This window comes from Henckelia pumila, chromosome 2, assembly GCF_033568475.1.
Source record: "Henckelia pumila isolate YLH828 chromosome 2, ASM3356847v2, whole genome shotgun sequence".
NCBI lineage: Eukaryota > Viridiplantae > Streptophyta > Magnoliopsida > Lamiales > Gesneriaceae > Henckelia > Henckelia pumila.
Window position 1 is genome coordinate 119,195,899 of NC_133121.1, and position 23,777 is coordinate 119,219,675.

Below are 23,777 nucleotides of genomic sequence, written 5' to 3' on the forward strand. Positions count from 1 at the left end.
AATCTGCTCTTCTTGTAAATCCCGGGAACTGATGGCGTCACGATCAATCACCGGAATAAGGTCCACGAACAGAAAACAGAAATCCTCTGATTGACTGCACTAGAAATCAATCAGAAATTTGCGTAGAGAATAAACAGATATGATCTGTTAATTCAGATTGTAATTTTTCATAAAAATCACAAGCCGAATTTTCTCCGAAAGGGACAGAGGAATTTTCGAAAATCCTCTTGAAATAATTATGCAGTGTTCGAAAATTTGAAGACTGAATCACTCGTAATTTTCGAACCCACTACATGTATTTATAGATAATTTCTAGACTAGGTTAAGTTATAATTGTGTTAGGACTCTAACTCCTTAAAGCCCACAATCCATAACTTAAGCCCAACAAGCCAAGCCCGTTGTTCTAAAAATTAATATAAAATTCATCGTGACTCCGATTGATAAACTGATTTTACCAATGTGCACAGAAATCATTTCTGCATCTTTTAAAGTCAAGATAATTTTTCTGAATCCGAATTCAGTGATTTCCAAAAATGCCCATCCCTATGTCATTTTAGGAAATCCCACTCCCTTTAGTTAAGAAGTCCAACTTCTCTTCATTAAATTTAACTCTTTAAATTTAACTATCTCTACGGGGTTTTAGTAATCCATTACTTGTGTAACCCTCAATGGTTCAGAAATACAGCTAGCCGTGGGCTCACAACTCCTTGTGACTCGGAACAACAATTTCCGACTTACCCATCGAATCATGGTAAGAGCGTCTAGCAACATCGCCCCATGATTCCCTAGGTATTACTGATAGTGCCTGCAAGAACCAGTAGATTTTGGTTATCGTACAGTACGGTCCCTTCAACCATATATCCCGATCGAATCAACAACCATTGGTATATCGAGAGTCGTTCGAAATTCGATAACTATGCACAACATCTTGGAGATCTATTAGTGACATCGCATGTGTTACTAGGATAACCAATTAACCTAAAACACATCATGTACTCTGGCCAGAGATTCATCACACTAATATCTCCTCAGATCGCATAGGATATCCACACTCGCAAGTATGTGGTGAATCCTTGACAACAAAGCATCGACTCCTATATGTGTCGTAACTGTACCCAATCCCGACACCTGATGACCCCAATAGAGTCGGTAAACGAGTCAAAGTACAGTACTAGCATATAGAGTCTCAATGATATTTCAAGTAATAAGGACTAATGGTGTAAAACCAAAACCGCGGACTTTATCCACTCGATAAGTGATAACCACTTGGAAAGTCCGAATAGGGTAGTTCGATCATTCATCATATGAATATCCATTTGCATGCTTTGAACATCTCTATGTTCCATACCAATGAAACGTGGTACTCGGCATCGCAAATGCTAGTCTCAATCTCGAGCGATCCTTATCCTTATTTGCGGACGGCTCAATTGACTAGGAACAATTTAGAATATACAGTGACTATAAGATGTGTTTCATGATAGTCATCCCCATGTGCTACCACATCGTACATACACTATAGTATATTCAAGGTCTTTATCAAAACAACAATATTATATCATAATATAACAATATGAAAAAAGATAAAGTCAATACCATTATAAAAGTGTAAATTATATTAAACAAAAGATTGTTTTACATAGAGTCATAAAAGCCCTTAGCCACAAGTTGGCTAACCGGGCACCCACTCTTTCAATCTCCCACTTGCCATAAAGCCAACTAGTCATACTACGTAATCCCATTGCTTCGCGATGTTTGTCAAACAATGGTCCTGGCAAGGGCTTAGTAAGCGGATCAGCGATATTGTCTGTAAAGGCCACTCTCTCGACACTGATGTCTCCTCTTTCCACAATCTCCCGGATGATGTGGTATTTTCTCAGTACGTGTTTGGACTTCTGATGAGACCTTGGCTCCTTTTCCTGAGCAACGGCACCCGTGTTGTCACAGTACACCGAAACTGGACCAACAGCTTCAGGAATTACACCCAACTCTTGGATGAATTTCCTTATCCAAACCGCCTCTTTAGCAGCAGCTGATGCTGCAATGTATTCTGCCTCAGTGGTGGAATCCGCTGTGGTGTCTTGCTTGGAACTCTTCCAAGAGACAGCACCGCCATTGAGCACGAATACAAATCCAGAGGTTGATTTTGAGTCATCCACGTCACATTGGAAGCTAGAGTCGGTGTAGCCTTCCAACTTCAATTCTCTTCCTCCATAAACCATGAACACATTCTTAGTCCTTCGCAAGTACTTAAGAATATCCTTCACGGCTTTCCAATGCATTTGACCGGGATTGGCTTGATATCTGCTCGTGACGCTCAGAGCATAGGCCACATCCGGTCTGGTAGATATCATCTCATACATGATACTACCAATGGCTGACGCATATGGTATGTGTGTCATTTTTCTATCTTTTCGTCAGTCTTGGGACACATAGACTTGGATAAAGAAACTCCATGACACATAGGTAGATATTCTCTCTTGGACCCATCCATTGAAAACCTTTTCAATATGGTTTCGATGTAGGTTGATTGAGTAAGTCCTATCATTCTCTTAGATCTATCTCTATAGATCTGTATCCCAAGAATATAGGAGGCCTCACCCAAATCCTTCATCGAGAATCTACCTGATAACCATATCTTTGTTGACTGCAACATCCCTACGTCATTTCCCATGAGTAGAATATCATCAACATAAAGTACTAAGAATGTTACCGCATCCTTAACTACTTTCTTGTACACGCATGGTTCCTCCGGGTTTTTAATGAAACCAAAATCCTTTATTGTTTCATCAAATTTCTGGTTCCAACTTCTTGATGCTTGTTTGAGACCATAGATTGATCTCTGAAGCTTGCATACCTTATGCTCGCTTCTCATGGATGTGTATCCCTCAGGCTGCATCATATAGATCTCTTCCTTAATGTTTCCATTAAGAAATGCAGTCTTTACATCCATTTGTCATATCTCATAGTCATACCATGCTGCTATGACAATAAGGATTCTTATGGACTTGAACATTGCGACTGGTGAAAAGGTTTCATCATAGTCAACTCCTTGTCTTTGAGTATAACCTTTTTCCACCAATCGTGCCTTGTAGGTCAATACCTTTCCATCAGACCCAAGCTTTCTCTTGTAGATCCATTTGCACCCAATTTGAACAATTCCATCGGGAGGATCTACTAAAGACCAAACTTGGTTAAAATGCATCGAATCAATTTCCGATTGCATAGCTTCAAGCCATAAATTTGAATCCGCATCAGAAATTGCTTCCTTGAAGTTTTTTGGATCACATCCAATGTCGGGTTCACTTTGATCCCCTTCAAGAAGAAGACCATATCTAATAGGAGGCCTAGAAGTCCTCTCGGATCTCCTAGTAGTAGGCGTGTCTTGTGATGATTCTTGAGGTGTAGGATCGCTATTTTGTATCTCGGGTTCTTCTCGAATTTCTTTGAGTTCCATCATCTTGCCTTTCTTATCCAATAAGAACTCCTTCTCCAAGAAGGTGGAATTTCTTGAAACAAACACTTTTGTTTCATTAGGATGATAGAAATAATATCCGATTGAATTCTTCGGATACCCCCACAAAATAATATAAGGAGGATCGACTATCCAACTTATCTCCCACTGTCTGCTTCACGTAAGCAGAACATCCCCAAATCCTCAAGTACGAATACTTAGGAGCTTTGCCATTCCATAACTCGTATGGTGTTTTATTTACTGCTTTAGTGTGGACGTTGTTTAACAACAATACCGCCGTTTCAAGCGCGTAGCCCCAAAACGAAGGTGGGAGCTCAGTGAAGCTCATCATGGATCGAACCATGTCCAACAAAGTTCGATTGCGACGCTTCGAAACACCATTAAGCTGAGGTGTCATAGGAGGAGTCCACTGAGAGAGAATCTCATTCTCTTTTAGATAGTCCAAAAACTCGGTACTTAAGTATTCTCCACATCGATCCGATCGAAGTGCCTTAATACTTTTACCTAGTTTATTTTCTACTTCAGCCTTGAATTCTTTGAACTTTTCAAATGCTTCAGACTTATATTTCATTAAATATAAATACCCATACCTAGAATGATCATCAGTAAAGGTAATGAAGTAGGTGTTGCCACATTTAGTACCAATCCTAAATGAACCGCAAACATCTGTATGGATCAAATCCAACAGATTTTGACTACGCTCAGGTTTTCCTTTGAAAGGAGATTTAGTCATTTTTCCCTTTAGGCAGGACTCATAAGTAGGTAGAGAGTTAATATCAGACATATCAAATATGCCCTCTCCACTAGCTTGTTCATCCTTCTTGAGGAAATATGACCTAGCCTAGCATGCCAAAGGTTTGCCGGGTTTTGACTATCGTCCTTCCTTTTAATTGTTGTTTCCGGTTTATCAACATAATTAATTGAAAAGTCTTTTAATTTTAAGCTATATAGATCGTTTTCAAGTTGTCCATTTCCAATCAAACATTCATTCTTGTAAATATTGCAAATCCCATTTACAATATTGCAAGAAAAACCATCTCTATCAAGCATAGAAATAGATATAATATTTTTGACCAAATCCGGAACATATAAAATATCTCTCAAAAATAACTTAAAATTGTTCTGCAAAACTAAATAAATGTCTCCTATAGCTTTGGCTTCGACTCTAGAACCATTCCCGAGCCTTAGCTGGGTCTCACCCATCCTTAGCTTACGAATTCTTGTCATCACCTGCAAATCATTGCAAATGTGAGATCCACATCCGGTATCCAATACCCAAGAAGAAGTATTAAGATAAACATTTATTTAAATGTAAAACATACCCTTTGAAGTTCGCAACTGTTCGAGGTATTCCTTGCAGTTACGTTTCCAATGACCGGGTTTCTTGCAGTAATGACAAACGTTTTCATCTTTTATTCCAATTGAAGCCTTAGCCTTTCCCTTCTTATTTGGTACAACCTTCTTGGGCGGGGCAGAACGTTTCTTACCCTTTCCACTTGGTCCTTTCTTAGAGTTAGAAGAGGAGTCAACCAAGAGTACCGGTTTATCCTTCTTTAGTGTGGCTTCATAAGTCACAAGCATATTGACCATCTCTTCAAGGGTGGCCTCTATCTTGTTCATATTGAAGTTCATCACAAAACCGTCAAACGACGAAGGAAGTGAAAGAAGCAACAAGTCCGCATTGAGTTCATGCTCTAATGTCAGTTCGAGTTTTACCAACTTTTCAATGAGCCCAATCATGTGTACCCCATGCTCACGGACCGAAGTCCTATCTCGCATGCGGCATGTCATGAGCTCTTTGACAGTCGCAAATTTCTCGGCCCTTGACTGAGCTCCAAAAAGTTTCTTGAGTGCGCTGTGAATGTCAGCAGCATTCACCGCATCCTCAAATCGCCTCTGGAGTTCATCAGACATTGATGCTAGCATATAACTCTTTGCCTTGACACCATGGTCCCACCAATCGTCAAGCTTTTTCAAATCTTTCGGACTAGTGTTAGCCAGGGCTTCCTTCGGAGGACGCTTCTCTAACACGTAGAAAGCCTTCTTCGAATTTAGAATGATTTTTAACTTACGGAACCATTCCGTATAGTTAGCGCCAGTCAACTTGTTTTGATCGAGAATTGAGAGTAGTGGATTACGCGAATTCATAGTAATGAAATACTGAAAAGGAAACAGACAATAATCAGTGATTTGTTTAATTAATTTACTAAGACATAAAATATGGCGAATTTCATTTTATGAATTACACTCCCACTATTTTGACGATTTCATTACTCTCTAGTGAAAACGAAAAACATTTTCTTTAGTGGGAACATGGAGTCTAATTGACAAACTATGGTCCCGAATAATATCAGTCAACCATAATTTTCAAAAGGTAGAGCCCAATTGCTTCCAAAGCAACCTCCATGTTTTTATCTCATGTCCAATAAGGGCCAAATAATATGACGCCGTTTATTGTGACATGTCAAGATGACCCATCAATATCAAGTTGTGATGGACGGTCGCCATGTGGATCCCCAATAATATGAGCCAATCCCATGGGAGTTCCACCCAACTTACAATATGTGTCGATCCAATATACAGCTTTCCGACGAACGGGCCCCCCCAATAATATGAGCCGGACCGTATCCGCGGGTAGCATCACATACATTGATCGTTGATGGAAGTTAGGAATATTTAAACAATATTTAAACTTCCCTTTTGTTTATCTTGATATCAATTTTAAATCATATTTGAAAATTTGTCTCATCATGCAATTTATGTATGCTTGCGGGATTCATACAATTTATGTCTAAACATGCATACATCAATAATATCATATATTATTAAAGGATGATCGATCCCATTAACTATTCGATCCGTGGTTGCCAATCACGAGTCTAAGTCCAATCCTAAGTGATATGCAAGTATGCAATGCAATCCTATTACATTGTGCTTCCAATTTACATTTCTTCGGTCTTCATTGTCTGCTGGGCCCACCATTTCTTCAAATTTTTGTCTCCCACTAAGTCTAATAAATTTACAATAAATTTCGATGACAAATATGGGATACATTTTTAGGGGTGGGAACGGGCCATAAACCAGGCCCACTTTTATTACATATGACAATCATATTGGGCTATAAACCAAGCCCATTAATAAACAACAACAATAATAAGACAAATGTAAATCACCTAACATACACCTAAAATATTGGTCATGGCAATCGATCATCCTTTATCCATTAATTAATTCAATAATTAAATAATTGGATAAACATGCAATGACATCATAATTAAAAGATAAAATCATATTTTATCTTATCCATCCATAAGATCATATTTTATCATCAATTGTACCAAAATAATTAATTTTATAAAATCTAATTTAACGGATAAAATTTATAAATTTTCCAAAAATTCAAATTTATCCAAAAATCAATTTTAAAAATTTTGAACTCGAACAATTCGATCCGATGCCTCGTGATCTAATCAAAAATAATTTTCGATCGGATCAAACACTAGAATTTCAAAAATTCAAAATTTTTTTTAAAAATTAAAATTTTAATTTTCCGGGCTGCCCGGGACAATCTCGGGCAGCCCGTGCCCCGACCGGGGCTCGGGCTGGGCAGCCCGTCGCTGCCCGTGTTTTGCCCGTCAAAATTTTGATTTTTTTAAAATTTGTTTTGTTTCAAAAACGAGACTTAAAAATTTTGTACAATCGATTAATTTAATCGTTTGATCTGAGCAACCTGGCTTTGATACCACTGTTGAAAAACGGTGTTCAGATCAATTAGAATTGATATCCGGTGCAGCGGAAGTTTAAAAATTTTATTTTTTTAATATGGAACGATTTCATATCTGGGTATCAAAACTTTTACGATTAAATTCACACAAGTAAAACAAATAATCACAATTAATGTTTTACCTTAAATCTCGAAACAAGATTATGGACTCCAACAGAATTTAATCTGCTCTTCTTGTAAATCCCGGGAACTGATGGCGTCACGATCAATCACCGGAATAAGGTCCACGAACAGAAAACAGAAACCCTCTGATTGACTGCACTAGAAATCAATCAGAAGTTTGCGTAGAGAATAAACAGATATGATCTGTTAATTCAGATTGTAATTTTTCATAAAAATCACAAGCCGAATTTTCTCCGAAAGGGACAGAGGAATTTTCGAAAATCCTCTTGAAATAATTATGCAGTGTTCGAAAATTTGAAGACTGAATCACTCGTAATTTTCGAACCCACTACATGTATTTATAGATAATTTCTAGACTAGGTTAAGTTATAATTGTGTTAGGACTCTAACTCCTTAAAGCCCACAATCCATAACTTAAGCCCAACAAGCCAAGCCCGTTGTTCTAAAAATTAATATAAAATTCATCGTGACTCCGATTGATAAACTGATTTTACCAATGTGCACAGAAACCATTTCTGCATCTTTTAAAGTCAAGATAATTTTTCTGAATCCGAATTCAGTGATTTCCAAAAATGCCCATCCCTATGTCATTTTAAGAAATCCCACTCCCTTTAGTTAAGAAGTCCAACTTCTCTTTCATTAAATTTAACTCTTTAAATTTAACTATCTCTACGGGGTTTTAGTAATCCATTACTTGTATAACCCTCAATGGTCCAGGAATACAGTTAGCCGTGGGCTCACAACTCCTTGTGACTCGGAACAACAATTTCCGACTTACCCATCGAATCATGGTAAGAGCGTCTAGCAACATCGCCCCATGATTCCCTAGGTATTACTGATAGTGCCTGCAAGAACCAGTAGATTTTGGTTAGCGTACAGTACGGTCCCTTCAACCATATATCCCGATCGAATCAACAACCATTGGTATATCGAGAGTCGTTCGAGATTCGATAACTATGCACAACATCTTGGAGATCTATTAGTGACATCGCATGTGTTACTAGGATAACCAATTAACCTAAAACACATCATGTACTCTGGCCAGAGATTCGTCACACTAATATCTCCTCAGATCGCATAGGATATCCACACTCGCAAGTATGTGGTGAATCCTTGACAACAAAGCATCGACTCCTATATGTGTCGTAACTGTACCCAATCCCGACACCTGATGACCCCAATAGAGTCGATAAACGAGTCAAAGTACAGTACTAGCATATAGAGTCTCAATGATATTTCAAGTAATAAGGACTAATGGTGTAAAACCAAAACCGCGAACTTTATCCACTCGATAAGTGATAACCACTTGGAAAGTCCGAATAGGGTAGTTCGATCATTCATCATATGAATATCCATTTGCATGCTTTGAATATCTCTATGTTCCATACCAATGAAACGTGGTACTCGGCATCGCAAATGCTAGTCTCAATCTCGAGCGATCCTTATCCTTATTTGCGGACGGCTCAATTGACTATGAACAATTTAGAATATACAGTGACTATAAGATGTGTTTCATGATAGTCATCCCCATGTGCTACCACATCGTACATACACTATAATATATTCAAGGTCTTTATCAAAACAACAATATTATATCATAATATAACAATATGAAGAAAGATAAAGTTAATACCATTATGAAAGTGTAAATTATATTAAACAAAAGATTGTTTTACATAGAGTCATAAAAGCCCTTAGCCACAAGTTGGCTAACCGGATACCCACTCTTTCATATATATATATATATAATTGAGACAAATATAAAATAAATGTATTTTAAATAAGTGAGACAAAGAGATCGAGTATGATTATGACTAAATTTCATGTGGATATTTGTATTACAATATAATACTTGGCTAATAGAATTAATTAATGTTAATACTTATAAAATCGTAAAATATTGTGTGACAAAACTTAAAAAATTAATCACACTAAATTCAAATCGATTTTAAGTTAGACAAGTTATTCTTATATCTAAGTTACTTGAATGATTTATTATAAAAGTTTTTAACTTGTTTAAAATATGATTGTTCATCCTCTAAAAAAATATTTCTCTTCATATTTTTTAGTCTACTCAAATTTTTATTGCAAATAATATATTTAACATACTATTCTTAAAAATTATAAAGTAATTATCACACTCATATATAAATATTTTTTATGGCATGTACAACAACATCTACTTTAAATGTATATAAAATTTAAAACAACTCAATTGGATTATTATTGAAGAAAATTAAGAATAAAAGAATATATTCGAGTCAAAAACTGAGATCGAACATTGTTGAATTGTCAAATATCACGTCAGTAATTGAACTAACAATAGTCGAAAATTAAATGTTAGTGCACCAAAACCAAATTTGACAAATCAATTGACTAAAACTCAAATTTAGATAAGTTAATGAATCAAAAATCACTTATTTGAAAAATATTACTGTAGCAAGTTAATCTACAACAATTGTCTTATGATTAACATGGTTTATTAGAGAAAAAAATACGTGATTTTTATTTACTTTATCAATGGAAGATCAACTTTTATATCTAAATAAAAGCTTTTAAATAAAGGAAAAGTCGTTTTTTTTTTTGTGCAATAACTTATTTAATATTATGATTTGGTCCACTAAGTTTACAAAGTTTATTTTTGATACGCTAAATTTTAATTCGGTTATTTTAGGTCTAATTGGGTCAGAGGCCCATTGAAAAATACTGAATTATAATAAATAAAAAAAATACTGACATGACGTAAAAATATTGAAGTGAGATCAAACATTGTTGAATTTTCAAATATCAAGTCATCAATTGGACAAACAATAATTGAAAATTAAATGTGAGTACACCATAACCAAATTTGACAACTCAATGGACTAAAACTCAAATTTGGACAAGTTAATGAATCAAAAAATCATTTTTCTGAAAGAAATTACTGTTTTTTTCCTTAAAAATCAATATAAGTAAAATTATCATTTAACATAAATTGTTTAAGCTGGGATGCAATAATAGTCTATAAGAGCAATCGAAACATGATGCTTGATATTTTGTAATATTTAAGATATTTGAATCGTATTGTTACCATCAACTATAAATTTTAGTAAAGCGATACGTATTCGGTCATACAATTAATATTAGAGTCAAGGCCATAGTTTCGATTCATATTGATTGAAAGCACAATTGTTGATAAGGTGATTGTTTGGGTGCAATAATTGTCCTCTTGGGTTGAACAACTGAAATATGTATTCGTTTGAACTGTGATACGATCTAAAAGATTTGCGTTACACAATTACCACCAACTATAATTTTTAGTAAACACAAATCTCTTGATCCTACCTTTTGTAACAATATAAATATTTTACGTTTTTCAATAAATATATAACATATGTTATTGCTTTAAAGTTGTTAGCTTTAAAAAATAAAACTTAATGAATAAACATATAATATCACTAAAAAAAGTCTATCAGAAACCGACAAATATAACAAAAAAAAAAGTTAAATAGGTCATATGATCACTTCAGTAACTAATTAGATATTGAATCATAGTTACTGAAGTTTGAACTGGCACCCGTAAAAAATATAACACTTGATTTTAATAAAACTAAATATTAAAAATTTGATAACTCCGGTCACAATCAAATAAAATTGTTATTACGTGCAACGCACGTACATTTTGCTAATATATATATATATATATATAGTTCTTTTATGATGATCAACAACTATGCCCAACTTCATGTCCACCATATATAAGTCAACTCACCAATTGTGCTTGTCAACTCACCTATATATATATAATTTTAACCACACGCATTTTAACTTTTTTAAACGACCATGTTGTTGGCAAAACAAATTTTAGAAACTCTTGGAAAAATTAGTTTTTGAAACTCGTAAAACAATTTAGAAAGAGATCCGTGAGACAAGTTTTTTCTCCTCTCTTTCAAGGGATCGATTCTTGGTATTTTTTACTTGAACGCGCCATATTTGTGTGTAGTTTAATTGAAATAAGAAAACAACACATGTAAATTTATTTTGATATCACTACATAGTTAATTTTCTTTTTCAAGATCACTTGCAAAAAGTTATTGCTCAATATTACGAGTCCAAAGACTAGTTGAAAACAAACTGATAAGTGATAACCATTAACTACTAAAGATTTTGAAACAAATAGGCGAGGAACTAAACAAATTTTGAAGCAGGTTGCTGTCAAATGAATAACATTACAGGCTATAGAAATCTTAAAACTTATTGCACAAAGACAAAGACTAGTTGAAAAGAGAGTTATATATATACCAGGTTCCACCCATTGGTAGGCATAAAGCTCGTACTCACCAGATTAGCACAACCTTCATACAGATCTTCCGAAATGTCGAATAGGGTCCTCCAATGACGGGACTCCCCAAATGGAAGTTAAATAACAAAGACGCCTATAATAGAAGTCGTGGTCATAAAATATTGTTTACTAGCTACTCGCGTGGAAACTCATAACAATTTACTCAAGCATTACATGACCTGCACAAATCGACGAAAAATCAGCCAGTTAGCATGTGTTCCAAATTTCCATCCATAAAAAACACATGAACATGTGCACCTATGTGGGTGAATTTCACAGAAGCAAAAACTATTGCCAACCATTTTCACTACAAACCAATCATCTTCAAATTCAGAGAACTACACATGGAAAAGTGGGGGTAAGCATAAATTTATTTGAAACAGGTGCTGCAAAGGGAGTGTTTGGGGACTTGAGATCATCTTAGTCATGGCCTTAGCTGTTGAAGGTGCAGATGCACCAAAGCACACAAGGCATAAATAAGGCACAACATCCGGCGATTAGCACACTAAAGAATAATATTCTAAACTTTGGATGCGCATAGAAAATTCTGTCATATGAAAATATAACTTGTAAGACACAAACTTTTTATATTTAAAATAAAATTCATCAATAAATCTATAGTACGGTTGGAGCGAGGGTAAGACATCCTCGCACAAAACTATTCCACCATTTAAATTACCAGCCAAGTTGCGTGTTCTAAACACTGCATACACACATTGTAGGACGTCTGTGATTCAAGCTCAAGTTAGACTTCTAAAATTGCTGATATTCTGGGCCTCTTCCTTCGTATTTCCACCAGAAATTTTTCACATATAGAGCCTCTAACCTATTGGCTTCTCGATAGGCCATTAATGAAATGAAGTGATAGTAATAGTAACAGTGAGATCATAGTAGAAATGAAGACCTGACTAAACATTCCACTCTTACGGCCAAAAGAAAACCAAAACAGAAAAAGCTAAAAAAAATTCTTATAACCCAGAAATGCTATGGGAATAAACTAAGAAAATGTTTCAGGAGTATTATGTGAAAACAGACTGGATAAATGAATAGGGTTAAGATCATGTATACAGCACATATATTAAATGTTTCGCATTTCTAAAGCCAGTTAAGCATGTTAAATGCCTGCCAGTGATATTGTTTTTAAAGCCTCGACTGTAGAACTCTAGTTCAGAAATGGTTTTAGTGAGACCTGAAGTTTGAAGGCCAGCGTCATTTGAAAGTTAGCCAGTTAAACATGAATAACATTTTACTTTCTATGTTCTGTAACAAATATAAACAGTGAAGAGAAATAGACAATTCACCTATTCAGAGAATCCCCTGATCAGATCATTTGGGGAAAATGCTGGCGTACTGGGATGCCCACCTTGACATTATCCGTGAAATCCATGGTTGGCTCCTGCTTCACTTTGTTAGCATCATTCTCGGCATAAAATCTTACATAATTTAAATTTCCCAGTGGATATTCATGTTCATCCACGGCAAAGCGGCTTGGTATGGATGTTCCTTTACCCACATATACAGGATTTCTAATTGATTCCAGATCAATTACTCTGTCCGTTTTACCACTATACGAACTTTGCATATAGTGCATGTTAGATGCACTCCCTTCTGCATTTTTTTTGCAAGACGACACAGATGAAACCGAACCTGAAGCAGAAAACTCAGAAAGCAAAAATGCAGGTTTACATTCCACGTCCAATATTTGACCAAAACCTGATCGATTATTTGATTGAACTGAGGGATTGTTGTAATCCATTGTATTATTGCCAAAGCTAAAGTTTTGATTGACAGAAGCAGGACTATTTACAGGTTGAAAATTGGCTGAAGACTGGGATGGAACCACCAAGCAAGAAGGCTGCACATTAATTGAACGGCTTGGCTCCAGCATTATAGATTGTCTCTGTTGTTCCAGCTGGTGCTGTCTTCTTTGTTGCTGCTGTTGCTGTACGAAACTTGCCAACATATTACTGTTTGCTTCAACTACACTACTATTATTGCAGGCTGGTATCACATCACCGATATCCTTGGATGACCAGGCTCTGAATTCCGACTGACCATCCTCGTTTGACATCAGAGGTTGAGAAATTTGTTTCATAATGCTGGATGAGCATTTAATCAAAGGCTGACCATAAGCCACATTTTGATCTACAGGAATGCATTTAGGTCCTTGAAGAGATGCGTTAAGTAGGGCTGGCTGATCCATTGCTGACAAAACTAGGTTTCCAGCTGGCCGAGACAAAAACTCAGCATGTAAAGCTGCCAATGTCTGAGGAGGAAGTTGGCCAGAAGCTGCCAATGCTTGGATGTCAAATCTCCCAATGGAAGCTAGGTTTGAAGTTTGTTCCAGTGGGCCACAATAAGAACTAGGGAGACCACCCTGCTGTTGAGCCACTCCACTCAATCTCTTCAAGTATAGTCTAAATTTCTGCGATTGACATCATAATCATTATGAATGGTGATAAGTGAAGAGTCAACCTAACTATGCCAAAAATTGAAAAAGTACAATCCACTTCAAATGATTTGGTAATAAATTATTGATAAGATATAGGAAATAAGAAATTATACAAACAAATTGTATATTTTTTATTCCTAAAGAACTAAATTTCTTTCTTAGAAGTTACCAATCTCTGTCAATGGATAATATCATGAAAAGAACACTTATGAAACAGGTTCTAAGATTTTGATAATCCTTCTGTTGACCAAGGAAAACTGTTTTCAAACATAAAATTTCATGGTTACACATGTTCACTCTCTTTCACAAATCTCGGGATCTTTAAATTTTTCCTTTGTAATCTCAGGGGCAACAAGGAGATGGAAATCTGAAAATCACAAAAATCATATCCACCCCAAGAAATATAAACTTCAAAACAAGGAGGACGACTGGATCTGATCTAGTTCTTTGGGAAGGATCACTTTCACAATAGACCAGCTGCACTTGAAAAGTCTCTGACTATGTACAACTTCACACAGTTTTCATTCATTATGCCTTCATAAAGAAATATTGCCAGTTAGGTAAACTTTCACTGAAAGTTTATGATTGTGCAAGTAGATATTGTAAGCGAGTATGTGGCAGCATTTGATCCCGAAAGCTCAGTCAACTAAAAAAATAAAGAGGATGCAGTATAGATGCAATTCCACAATTCCAGGAGATGTTGGTCTATATTCGCAAGTTGTAACTAGGGATTGGACCATGTAATTCTTGCTTGTGAGGAAGACTTCTGAGATTGATGTAAATCAGACATCACTAAGATAGTGTTTGAGAGAACTTTTAGAAAGCACTTATCAGCTTTTTCTTAACAAAATTTTTAAAATTTTGTTAAGAAAAAGTTAATTGCTTCCTAAAAACTCTCTCAAGCACTACCTAAGTGAAATTGGTGGAGATCGAAATCAGCCAGTGACTAGAAGGGCTGCAATACATCCGAATTTTTATAACACGTGTTCCTTTACATTTTCTTCATTGTTTACACTTCCACTTTTATTATTGTATTCATAGAATTGCATGTTCTCGTCAAATGACAACTATTAGAGATTGACTGTGTGCCTAGAACAATGCAAGCAACTAGGAGGGGAGGGGGAGGGGGGAACAATGTTGAAAATAACAAAGTTCTTAAACAATCTACTCACAATGTTCATATCCGAAGAGTGACGTGTGGTAGTAGCAATTCATATTGCCAAGTTACACAGGTGGTTTACTGTACATAGTAGGTTCCCAAATATCGAAAGGTAATTACTACAAAATACAGGTAGGTTCCAAAAGGAATGCAAGAAACTTTCTAATTATGTTAGTTCCATAATAATTATAATATTTGTTCAATCATGAGAATAGAACCATTACTTGTTTTAAAATTCACTTCTGTCGGTGACCTTTTAAAGGATGTGGAATTGATGGGGAGAAGCTATGGTATTGGTAACACATCATTAACATTTCCATTTATTTTGTAATATGGAGGATTAATAAGGAATATAAAAACGTGGAACTGCATAGAGACCTGTAAATGGCTTGCCACATTTTCCCTTGTTAAACCAGGAACATTCATCAATTCAAGAATTCTCTTGGGTACGGCCTCTGAAAGGAAACAGTGTACATTAATAGTTTAATACACATAAATTCAATATAGTGTTCTTTGTTAGGAAAACTGCATCAATTAACAAAATTCTTCCTCTAGAAAATTTTAAAGAAACAAATATATAGAAGTCAGAAAACAGAGAAAAGAAAAACCATACTATCAATCCCGAGTTGATTTACAGCAGTAACAAATTGCTGATGAAGGTCCACTGACCAGACGACCCGAGGCTTCTTTGACATAGTAGGATCATCATTGTCCAATTCTGAGCTGTCATCGTCTTTGGTTTCCCTCCTTTTCTTCTGTGATTTTAGGACCCCATCCCCCCCTTCATTCACAGAGGAGCAATAATCAGCATCATCACCTGCTCGTTTAATCTGATCACTGTCTTCTAGGCTATCTGAATGTTCAGGTTCTTTATTGCCATTCCACCTTTTCCTAACAACATGCTGCCAAATATTTTTCAGTTCTTCATCCCGAATAGGTTTAATCAAGTAATCACACGCTCCATGTCTGATTCCTCTCATGACAAGGTCCGTTCTTCCATCAGCAGATATCACTGCAAAACAAAATGCCACATAAGCTCAGATCACCATCTTTCAAGCCTTAGCCACAACATGCCCAACTCACTTATAACAGGAAGGTCCATTTCCAATCCAACAAGCTCAAGAAGTCTGAAGCCATCCATATCAGGCATGTGAACGTCACTGAGTACTATATCATAACAGCCTTTCCTTTCCCGTAATAGCTTCAAAGCAACTGTAGCTTGAGAACAACTGGTAACTGCAAAAATTACACTTTTTTAACAAATTTTACTCCACTGAATGTAAAACTATTACTATTCGCACATTACTTGACAATCATACTGGTTTAAATCGATTCCCAATTTGTAAAGCCAAATCGTCGATCAGCAACCGCGCAATGAGCAGCAAGATCTCATTGCACTAATACTCAAGTGTGGATGGAACCAAAACAGCTTTTCCTTTGGTCCAACACAAGTAGATCACATACGATTTCTCAAAGAATCGAAGATAATTATTCGCTCGCAAGTCGAGAAAGAACAGAGAATTGAAATAGCAATTGCACAGACCCAAAAAAAAAAACATTAAAGTAGTAGAACAATAAGCTCCAAGTCAAATTTTAAGGCACTACCTACTTCAGTAAAACGAATCAAAGAATCACTAACCATTGTACATGCACTTGCGAAGCATCTGCTCCAGCACACGCAAGCAAACGACGTCGTCGTCCACCACCAAAACCCTCAGCCCCGCCGGAAACTGCTCTGGAACCACCAATTTTCCGCCGCTAGCGCACGCCATATCAGAGTAAAAGAGGAGACTTTGCCTCCCGCAGCAAAGACCTAGCTTTACGGTGTACAGCAGCGGTAGAATATACACATCAACAATATGGAACCACTAAAAGCTCCACCTGTCAAAGAGTTGACCGTTTTGCCCCTGAGATCTGATTGATTCGAGGGAGAAAACGGGGAACAGAGCAGACTCGCGCCGTGGCAGCAAGGGGATTTTATATTTTTATTACATTGTGGAACTGGAGGGGATAACGCTAACTGTGGTCCGTTTTCGTACGATACAGTATTTCTGTACGTGTATATGTCGCTGAGTTATCATCCACATCACTTGGCTACGTCACACCCATACTTTCCATGTGCCACTTTACAATATATTATTTATCAAATGCTGATATTTTGTAATGCAAGATATATGCTAGTAATAAATAATTGGGGAAAAGATTGTCATAATTGGGTCTTGAACTCGAAATCACATCTCATATTAGAGATTTTAGAGCTTAATGTCAGATAAATTACACGTTATCAACATTAATGTCTCTAATTATTAGACTTGGTACTTGTTTGTTATAATTTGTAAAAGAAAACATTTTATAACACATGCTAACATTTTATAAGGATGAGAGAGTAACATTTGGCATGCATGAAAAAAATGGTCGAAGATGAACAATCTGAAAGCTGGAAATTGTTTCATTTAATTCCACGGGATTCATCCTGTAATTCTTCCTCTATGCGATCTCTTTTTGATGCAAGCTGTAGTTGCCACTCTCTTCACCAGATCAAACAAAAAATACCTCCAAGATTTGGCAAAATGCAAAGTCCCCACAACAATCAAGAAACCAACCAAGAATCCAGGCCCGATTCCTGCATAAAACCATGGGAACAAAGAATCATCTCCATCTTCATCGGAATCGCCAGTTGCATGTGCTGGCGGCACTGCCGCATCTCCATCACAGCTTTTCAAAATCGGAGCTCCACAGAGTCCTTTATTTCCGACGTAGATGGATGGATCTTCGATAACTTGTAGCTGATTTCCGGTAGGTATTCGACCCGACAAATCGTTGAAGGATAAGTTTAAATGCGTGAGGTAGTTTAAGGAAGACAAGCTTGATGGGATTTGGCCAGAAAGGTTGTTTCTTGAAAGATCTAGTGAAATTAGTTCTTGCATTGCTCCGATGTCTTCTGGGATTCGTCCCGCCAAAAGGTTTCCTGCTAAATCTAGATTCCTCAATCCAATGAGTTTTGTAATGTTACGTGGAATTTCACCAACTATGTTGTTGTTTGAAAGGTCGAGGGATGTGAGAAAGGGCATCGTTTTCGTGTACCGGCGCTCTATCCCATTAACAATTTCTAGAATGCTTCCTCCATAATCAACATCGAGGATTAAGTATTCAATGGTGCTGTGTTCTTCAATCATGCCTGTGAGATTTTTAATGCATTCAGGGATTTGTCCTCTGATGTTGTTTGATGCCAAGTTTAATAATTGGAGTTGTGGTGGTTGGCAGAGGTTTTGAGGGATCTCACCATAGAATCCATTTGATTGCAGACTGAGAAACTTAAGATACTGAAGCTTTTCCCCAATCCATTGGGGAATGGTTCCCGTAAACGAATTCCTTCCCACGTCTAAAATGCTGAGAAATGTCATGTTCTCAAGTGATACGAGCTTCCCTTCGAAACTATTGTTGTTCAAGTGTAAAGACATGAGACTTAAATTGCTCAAAGAACTGGGGATTTCGCCGTGTAAAGAGTTGTTTGTCAAGTCCAGCATAGACAAGTTCTCCATATCTCCTATGCACTCGGGCAATGTTCCGTGTAACTGGTTGTTTGCGAGATCAAGAATCGTCATTGACATTGCATCACATAGAAAACTTGGAAACAAACCATTCAGTTGGTTGTTTGACAGTATAAGCACACCAAGTATCATGTTTGTTGCATTTTGGACAGGAATACCACCCGACAGAGCGTTGTTGGAAACGTCAAGAAGATAAATGTCTGAGGGTAATGGTCTTAATAGTCCGTCAATGTTGTTGGAATGAACTATTAACCGCCTTTCCGGGTTATTTGCCTCCTGAAACTGTGGCAAGCGTCCACTGATATTGTTGTTCGATATATCCAAGTATTTAACTCGTGAGTACAGCTTTTCAAACCAACTGGGCAATGTATCTGATATGCTAGCACGAGACATCCTCAAATCTGTGACGTTTTGTTGTGTTTCAAGCCAAGATGGAAACCGAGGTCCTATAGTGCAAGAAGCTAGTTTGATCACTTGAAGTTGAAATGGAGGAATCCAATCGGAGCTCACATTGAAAACTAAGTCGTTCAGCGACACAGACAGCTCGATCAAATTTTTTAGTTTCGCCAAGTGCAACTCAGTTACCATCCCTGACAGAGAGTTGTTGGATAAATCCAACTTTTCAAGATTTGAAAGCAGTCCAAGACTTGGTGGGATGTCTCCACTTAACCTGTTATTTTGAAAATCTAACTCCCTCAAATTCGACAGTGTCCCGAGTGATGTTGGGATCGGATCAGTCAACGAATTGTAAGAAAGCCGGAGATACTCCAAATCTTGAAGACAGCCATCTTCATTTACTCCAAAATCTGGGATTTTCCCAGTAAATCTGTTTTCTGTCAAATCCAGGAACTTCAGTTTGCAGAGGTTAAGGATACCATCAGATATCGTTCCTTGAAACTTATTTTTGGATAGGTCTAGGTAAGAAAGACTACTCAAGTTCAACAAAGTACCAGGCATTGAAGAGTTCAGGAAATTGGAAGAAAGGCCAAGTACTCTGAGAGATACCAAATTTTCAAAATTTTGTGGAATTGAACCGTAAAAACCATTACCATCAAGACGCAGTTCGACGAGGCTACTAATGTTAAACAACCAGTTAGGGATCACAGAATTTATCATGTTCCATTGAAGATCAAGAGATACAAGAGACGTAAAATTCACCTTCGACAGAGGGGGAATGGAACCAACCAATGTCATAGAAAAGTTCACTTTCATCAATGCAGGTAGCATGTTGATTGAAACCAACCAATCCTCGGCTTCTCCGAGCTGCACACCCGAGAAATCCAAGTGTTTCAAAGAGGAAACACGAGATATCCAGTGAATACTACCAGAAGTCAATCTATTCATCCAAAAATCACTCAAATCCAAGTACTCCAGATGCGAAAGATTCCCAATATGGGGTGGAATCTTCCCTTCAAAGCGAGCAGCAGAAAGATTAAGATATCGTAAATATGTAAAGGAACCGAAGAACTTAGGAATCCCAAAGCCTGAAAAGTTGTTCATACTCAAATCCAAGTACTGCAACAGCTTCAAATCAAGTATGGAAGGACTTATCTCACCTCGGAGACAAGTCTTGCTGTAATTTGCTGCATATTCATCGTGATCAACAGCATCTTGGAACCGTGCATAGTCGATAACGGTTGGATTATGAAGGTCTAATTTCACAACATGAGACGTTTTGTTGTTGCATGTGACCCCTTCCCATTCACAGCATTCTCGTCCAATCCACGATGATAGCCGGTTTGATTCATCCGTGATGAGTTGCTTGAATGTTAAGAGTGCTAATCGCTCACTGTCGATACATTTCACAGCTGAATGCATAATCCCAGTTGTTAGTTCTGGTGTCTTTGTGAAACAAAGAACAAAGAATAGGAAAGCAACAGCAGACATGGACATGGTTTTGTTTTTCTTGATGGTGTACAAAGCTTTTGGTTAGAGTGTTTAAACAAACAGCTTAACTAGTTAATTTACATCACGCTCACATTTGTTTTTCTGCTATGTTACCAAATTAAAAATGCAGTCTTTTGAATCAGAAGATCTTTTGATGTGTTGCAATATAGAATACTTTATTTTAGCATGCACAAGACCATTTAGCTTCTAATTGGTCATTATTATATACAAAGGAAGACCTTGAAATTGATGTAGCGGTGAAGTCATTGACTTTTGGGATATTATACGTTCAAAGATTATTATTATTATTATTATTATTATTATTATTATTATTATTATTTAGATAATGGGCAATTAATTCTAGAGTCAACTCTCAATTAATTTAAAACATTATCATTGAGCGACAGGTGATGTTATGTTTGACTCATGGGTATATTTTACTCCCACATATCTTGTTCGATTGCCTCAATCGCCGCAAAAATGGACAAATGGAAACACCGAGAATAAATTAGGGTCTTGATGAGTTTGAACTTAGCAATGTTTCTAATGCATTAGTATGTTATGATCTCCCTCATCATCATTAATTATATCAATTTTAAAAGTAGAGGATATAATTTTATATTGTGATGAAATTGCATATCTATTATCTAATATTCTAATATATCTTAAAAAGTGTGAGTTTAATCGTTAAATGTCCACTTTATCTTTGTGTGAACATTAAAATGGTGAGAGTTTAGGCGTGAATTTAATCTATCTATCTAACTATCTATCTATATCTATATCTATATCTATCTATATCTATCTATATATATTATCTTATAAAAGCATGAATAATTTTGTCAATTGTGTAATTACTTTTGTGTCCTTATAGTATTTAATTTTCCAATATTGCCATTGAATTGAATTATTAATATATATTAATATATATGTGTGTTGGTTTTTGTTCCAATAATAATTAGTTGGTGATTCCGTTTAATACATCAAATACCCCCACCCAATTAACATCTCATTTATTACACCCGACTTTTGATTTTCTTTTGTTCACAAGTGCATGTTTTTTGTTGCATCTTCATCTTCTTAAAAATAATGATATTTTAATTTCTTTGTTTCGATAAAATTTTGGAAATTCATTCATCACATTAAATGAATTAGTTAGTCAATCAATCAAATACATGGATAATGAGTGGCTCATTAAATGAATTAGTCAATCAAATACATGGATACATTGAGCAAATTAAATTAAATTAAAGCAAATTAAACGACACGACCGATGGAATGGGATATATAAACTTTTGATGATGTCATCGATATCATCCTTTGCAAACGAGTGAGCAACAAGATTTCTGGATTCTTATTAATTAAGGGGATTTAAAAGGGATCCATAGGATGAATATCTCTTGAGCCAGCGGAAAAGAAGAACAAGGACTGCATGTGGCCCGATATGGGTAGGGATGGCAATTTTTCCCGTAGGTTCGGGTCCCCGCGGCGAAAATCCAAAACGGGGGCGGGTTCGGGGGAATGTTTCGGGTTCGGGGGCGGGTTCGAGGATTTTTTTAAAATCCCCGCAGGGGAGTGCCATCCCCATCCCTGAACCCACCCCAATAGCCCCGAAAATATATTAAATAAATAAAAAATAATAATAAGCTGAGATTATAATGTTATATGTATGTCACTGGATTTATATAAAAAAAATGAGTTGGAAAAACAAAAATTTCAAGTCAGAATCTGCAATAGGAGACGGGAATGGGGATTTGATCTCCGCGGGTTCGGGGACGGGGATTTCCCGGTTAAGCAGGACTGGGGATGGGGACGGAGATGGGGATGGGGGTATAATTCGGGGGCGGGGATGGGAACGGCAAACCCGTCCCCGCCCAGCCCCATTGCCATCCCTAGATATAGGTTACATATAGATTATGACAATTTCTTAATTGTTTTTTGATCTATGTTTTTCTTTGTAGTTTGATATTTAATTTCTATTCTATGCATTGATTTGAATTATCTACTGTCGTAATCATATTATATATAAACAGCAAGCGATTCGTGAGCTATGGATGGTCGAATGCGATCTTCATTATCAAAGTAAAAGGTTAAGAAATGCATGTACATACAAAGAAAGTCATTGATTTTGGCTCAGTCAAGACTCAAGGAGGATGATCTGCCAAGATTTCTCTCCTTTTCTTGGAAGGTTATTCATTCTTCTATATGCTATTGTTTGCTATTATATATGTGTGTGTATGTCAAAGAATTAATCCATAGTTGAGTAAAAAATAAATAAAAATTAATCCTTAGTTTAAATGAGGAACAAAGTAACAGGTTAAGAAATGTATGTACATACAAAAAAAGTAGCAGAGTAGGAGAAAATGAAGGAAACTTTCATCCCAAACCACAAGTAACTGCAAAATTCATTTACTTTCTCAAATTCATTTACTTTCTACAAAATATTTGATTTTAACTTGATGGTTAATAAATTAATATTTGAATGTCATTATTATGTGTTTTTTTTCTTATTTAAAAAATTCCACATGTATTTGAAAATTAAAAATTTTATTAGTATGTGTGGAATAAATAGGGATCAAACAATTAGTAATATAGTTAGTGTGTGAAATAAATAAGAGCAAATAATTTAATAAATTAGAAATTAGTACTTTGGTTTGTCTGAGGAATAAATATGGGTAAATTTATTTAGTGTGTGAAATAAATAGGAGCAATATTAGAATTGATAATTTAGTAAATAAGAAATGAGTAGTTTAGTTACTGTTTGGAATAAATTATTGGAATGAAATAGTAATTTAATTCAATAAATTTAGTTAGTGTGTAATAAATCAAAATTTGTAATTGAATAATCATATTAATAATAATCAAATCAGAATACGCGTATATATTAAGATTATATATTCAAATTCAAGTCAATGTATTTGAAAATTAAATTTTTAATTTAATTAGTATGTATGTGTGCAATAAATAGGTAAAAAAATTATTAAAGAGTACTTTAGGTATTACTAATTTAGTTTGTGTATAGAATAAATAG

At 36.0% G+C, this 23,777-nt stretch overlaps 2 protein-coding genes across 2 annotated transcripts; both read right to left on the minus strand.

Moving 5' to 3' along the window:
- Positions 1–11,492: 11,492 nt before the first annotated feature.
- On the minus strand, positions 11,493–17,319 carry LOC140880349 (two-component response regulator ORR21). Its single transcript, XM_073284705.1, has 6 exons — positions 16,951–17,319; positions 16,395–16,547; positions 15,925–16,323; positions 15,690–15,766; positions 13,002–14,125; positions 11,493–11,879 (listed from the first exon to the last, which is right to left on the minus strand). Exons 1-5 carry the CDS (start codon positions 17,081–17,083, stop codon positions 13,022–13,024), a joined length of 1,866 nt encoding a protein of 621 aa, XP_073140806.1. The 5' UTR covers positions 17,084–17,319; the 3' UTR covers positions 11,493–11,879; positions 13,002–13,021.
- Positions 17,320–17,767: 448 nt separating this feature from the next.
- On the minus strand, positions 17,768–20,822 carry LOC140884522 (receptor-like protein EIX2). Its single transcript, XM_073291296.1, has one exon. The coding sequence runs from the start codon at positions 20,753–20,755 to the stop codon at positions 17,780–17,782; it is 2,976 nt and encodes a 991-aa protein (XP_073147397.1). The 5' UTR covers positions 20,756–20,822; the 3' UTR covers positions 17,768–17,779.
- Positions 20,823–23,777: the final 2,955 nt, after the last annotated feature.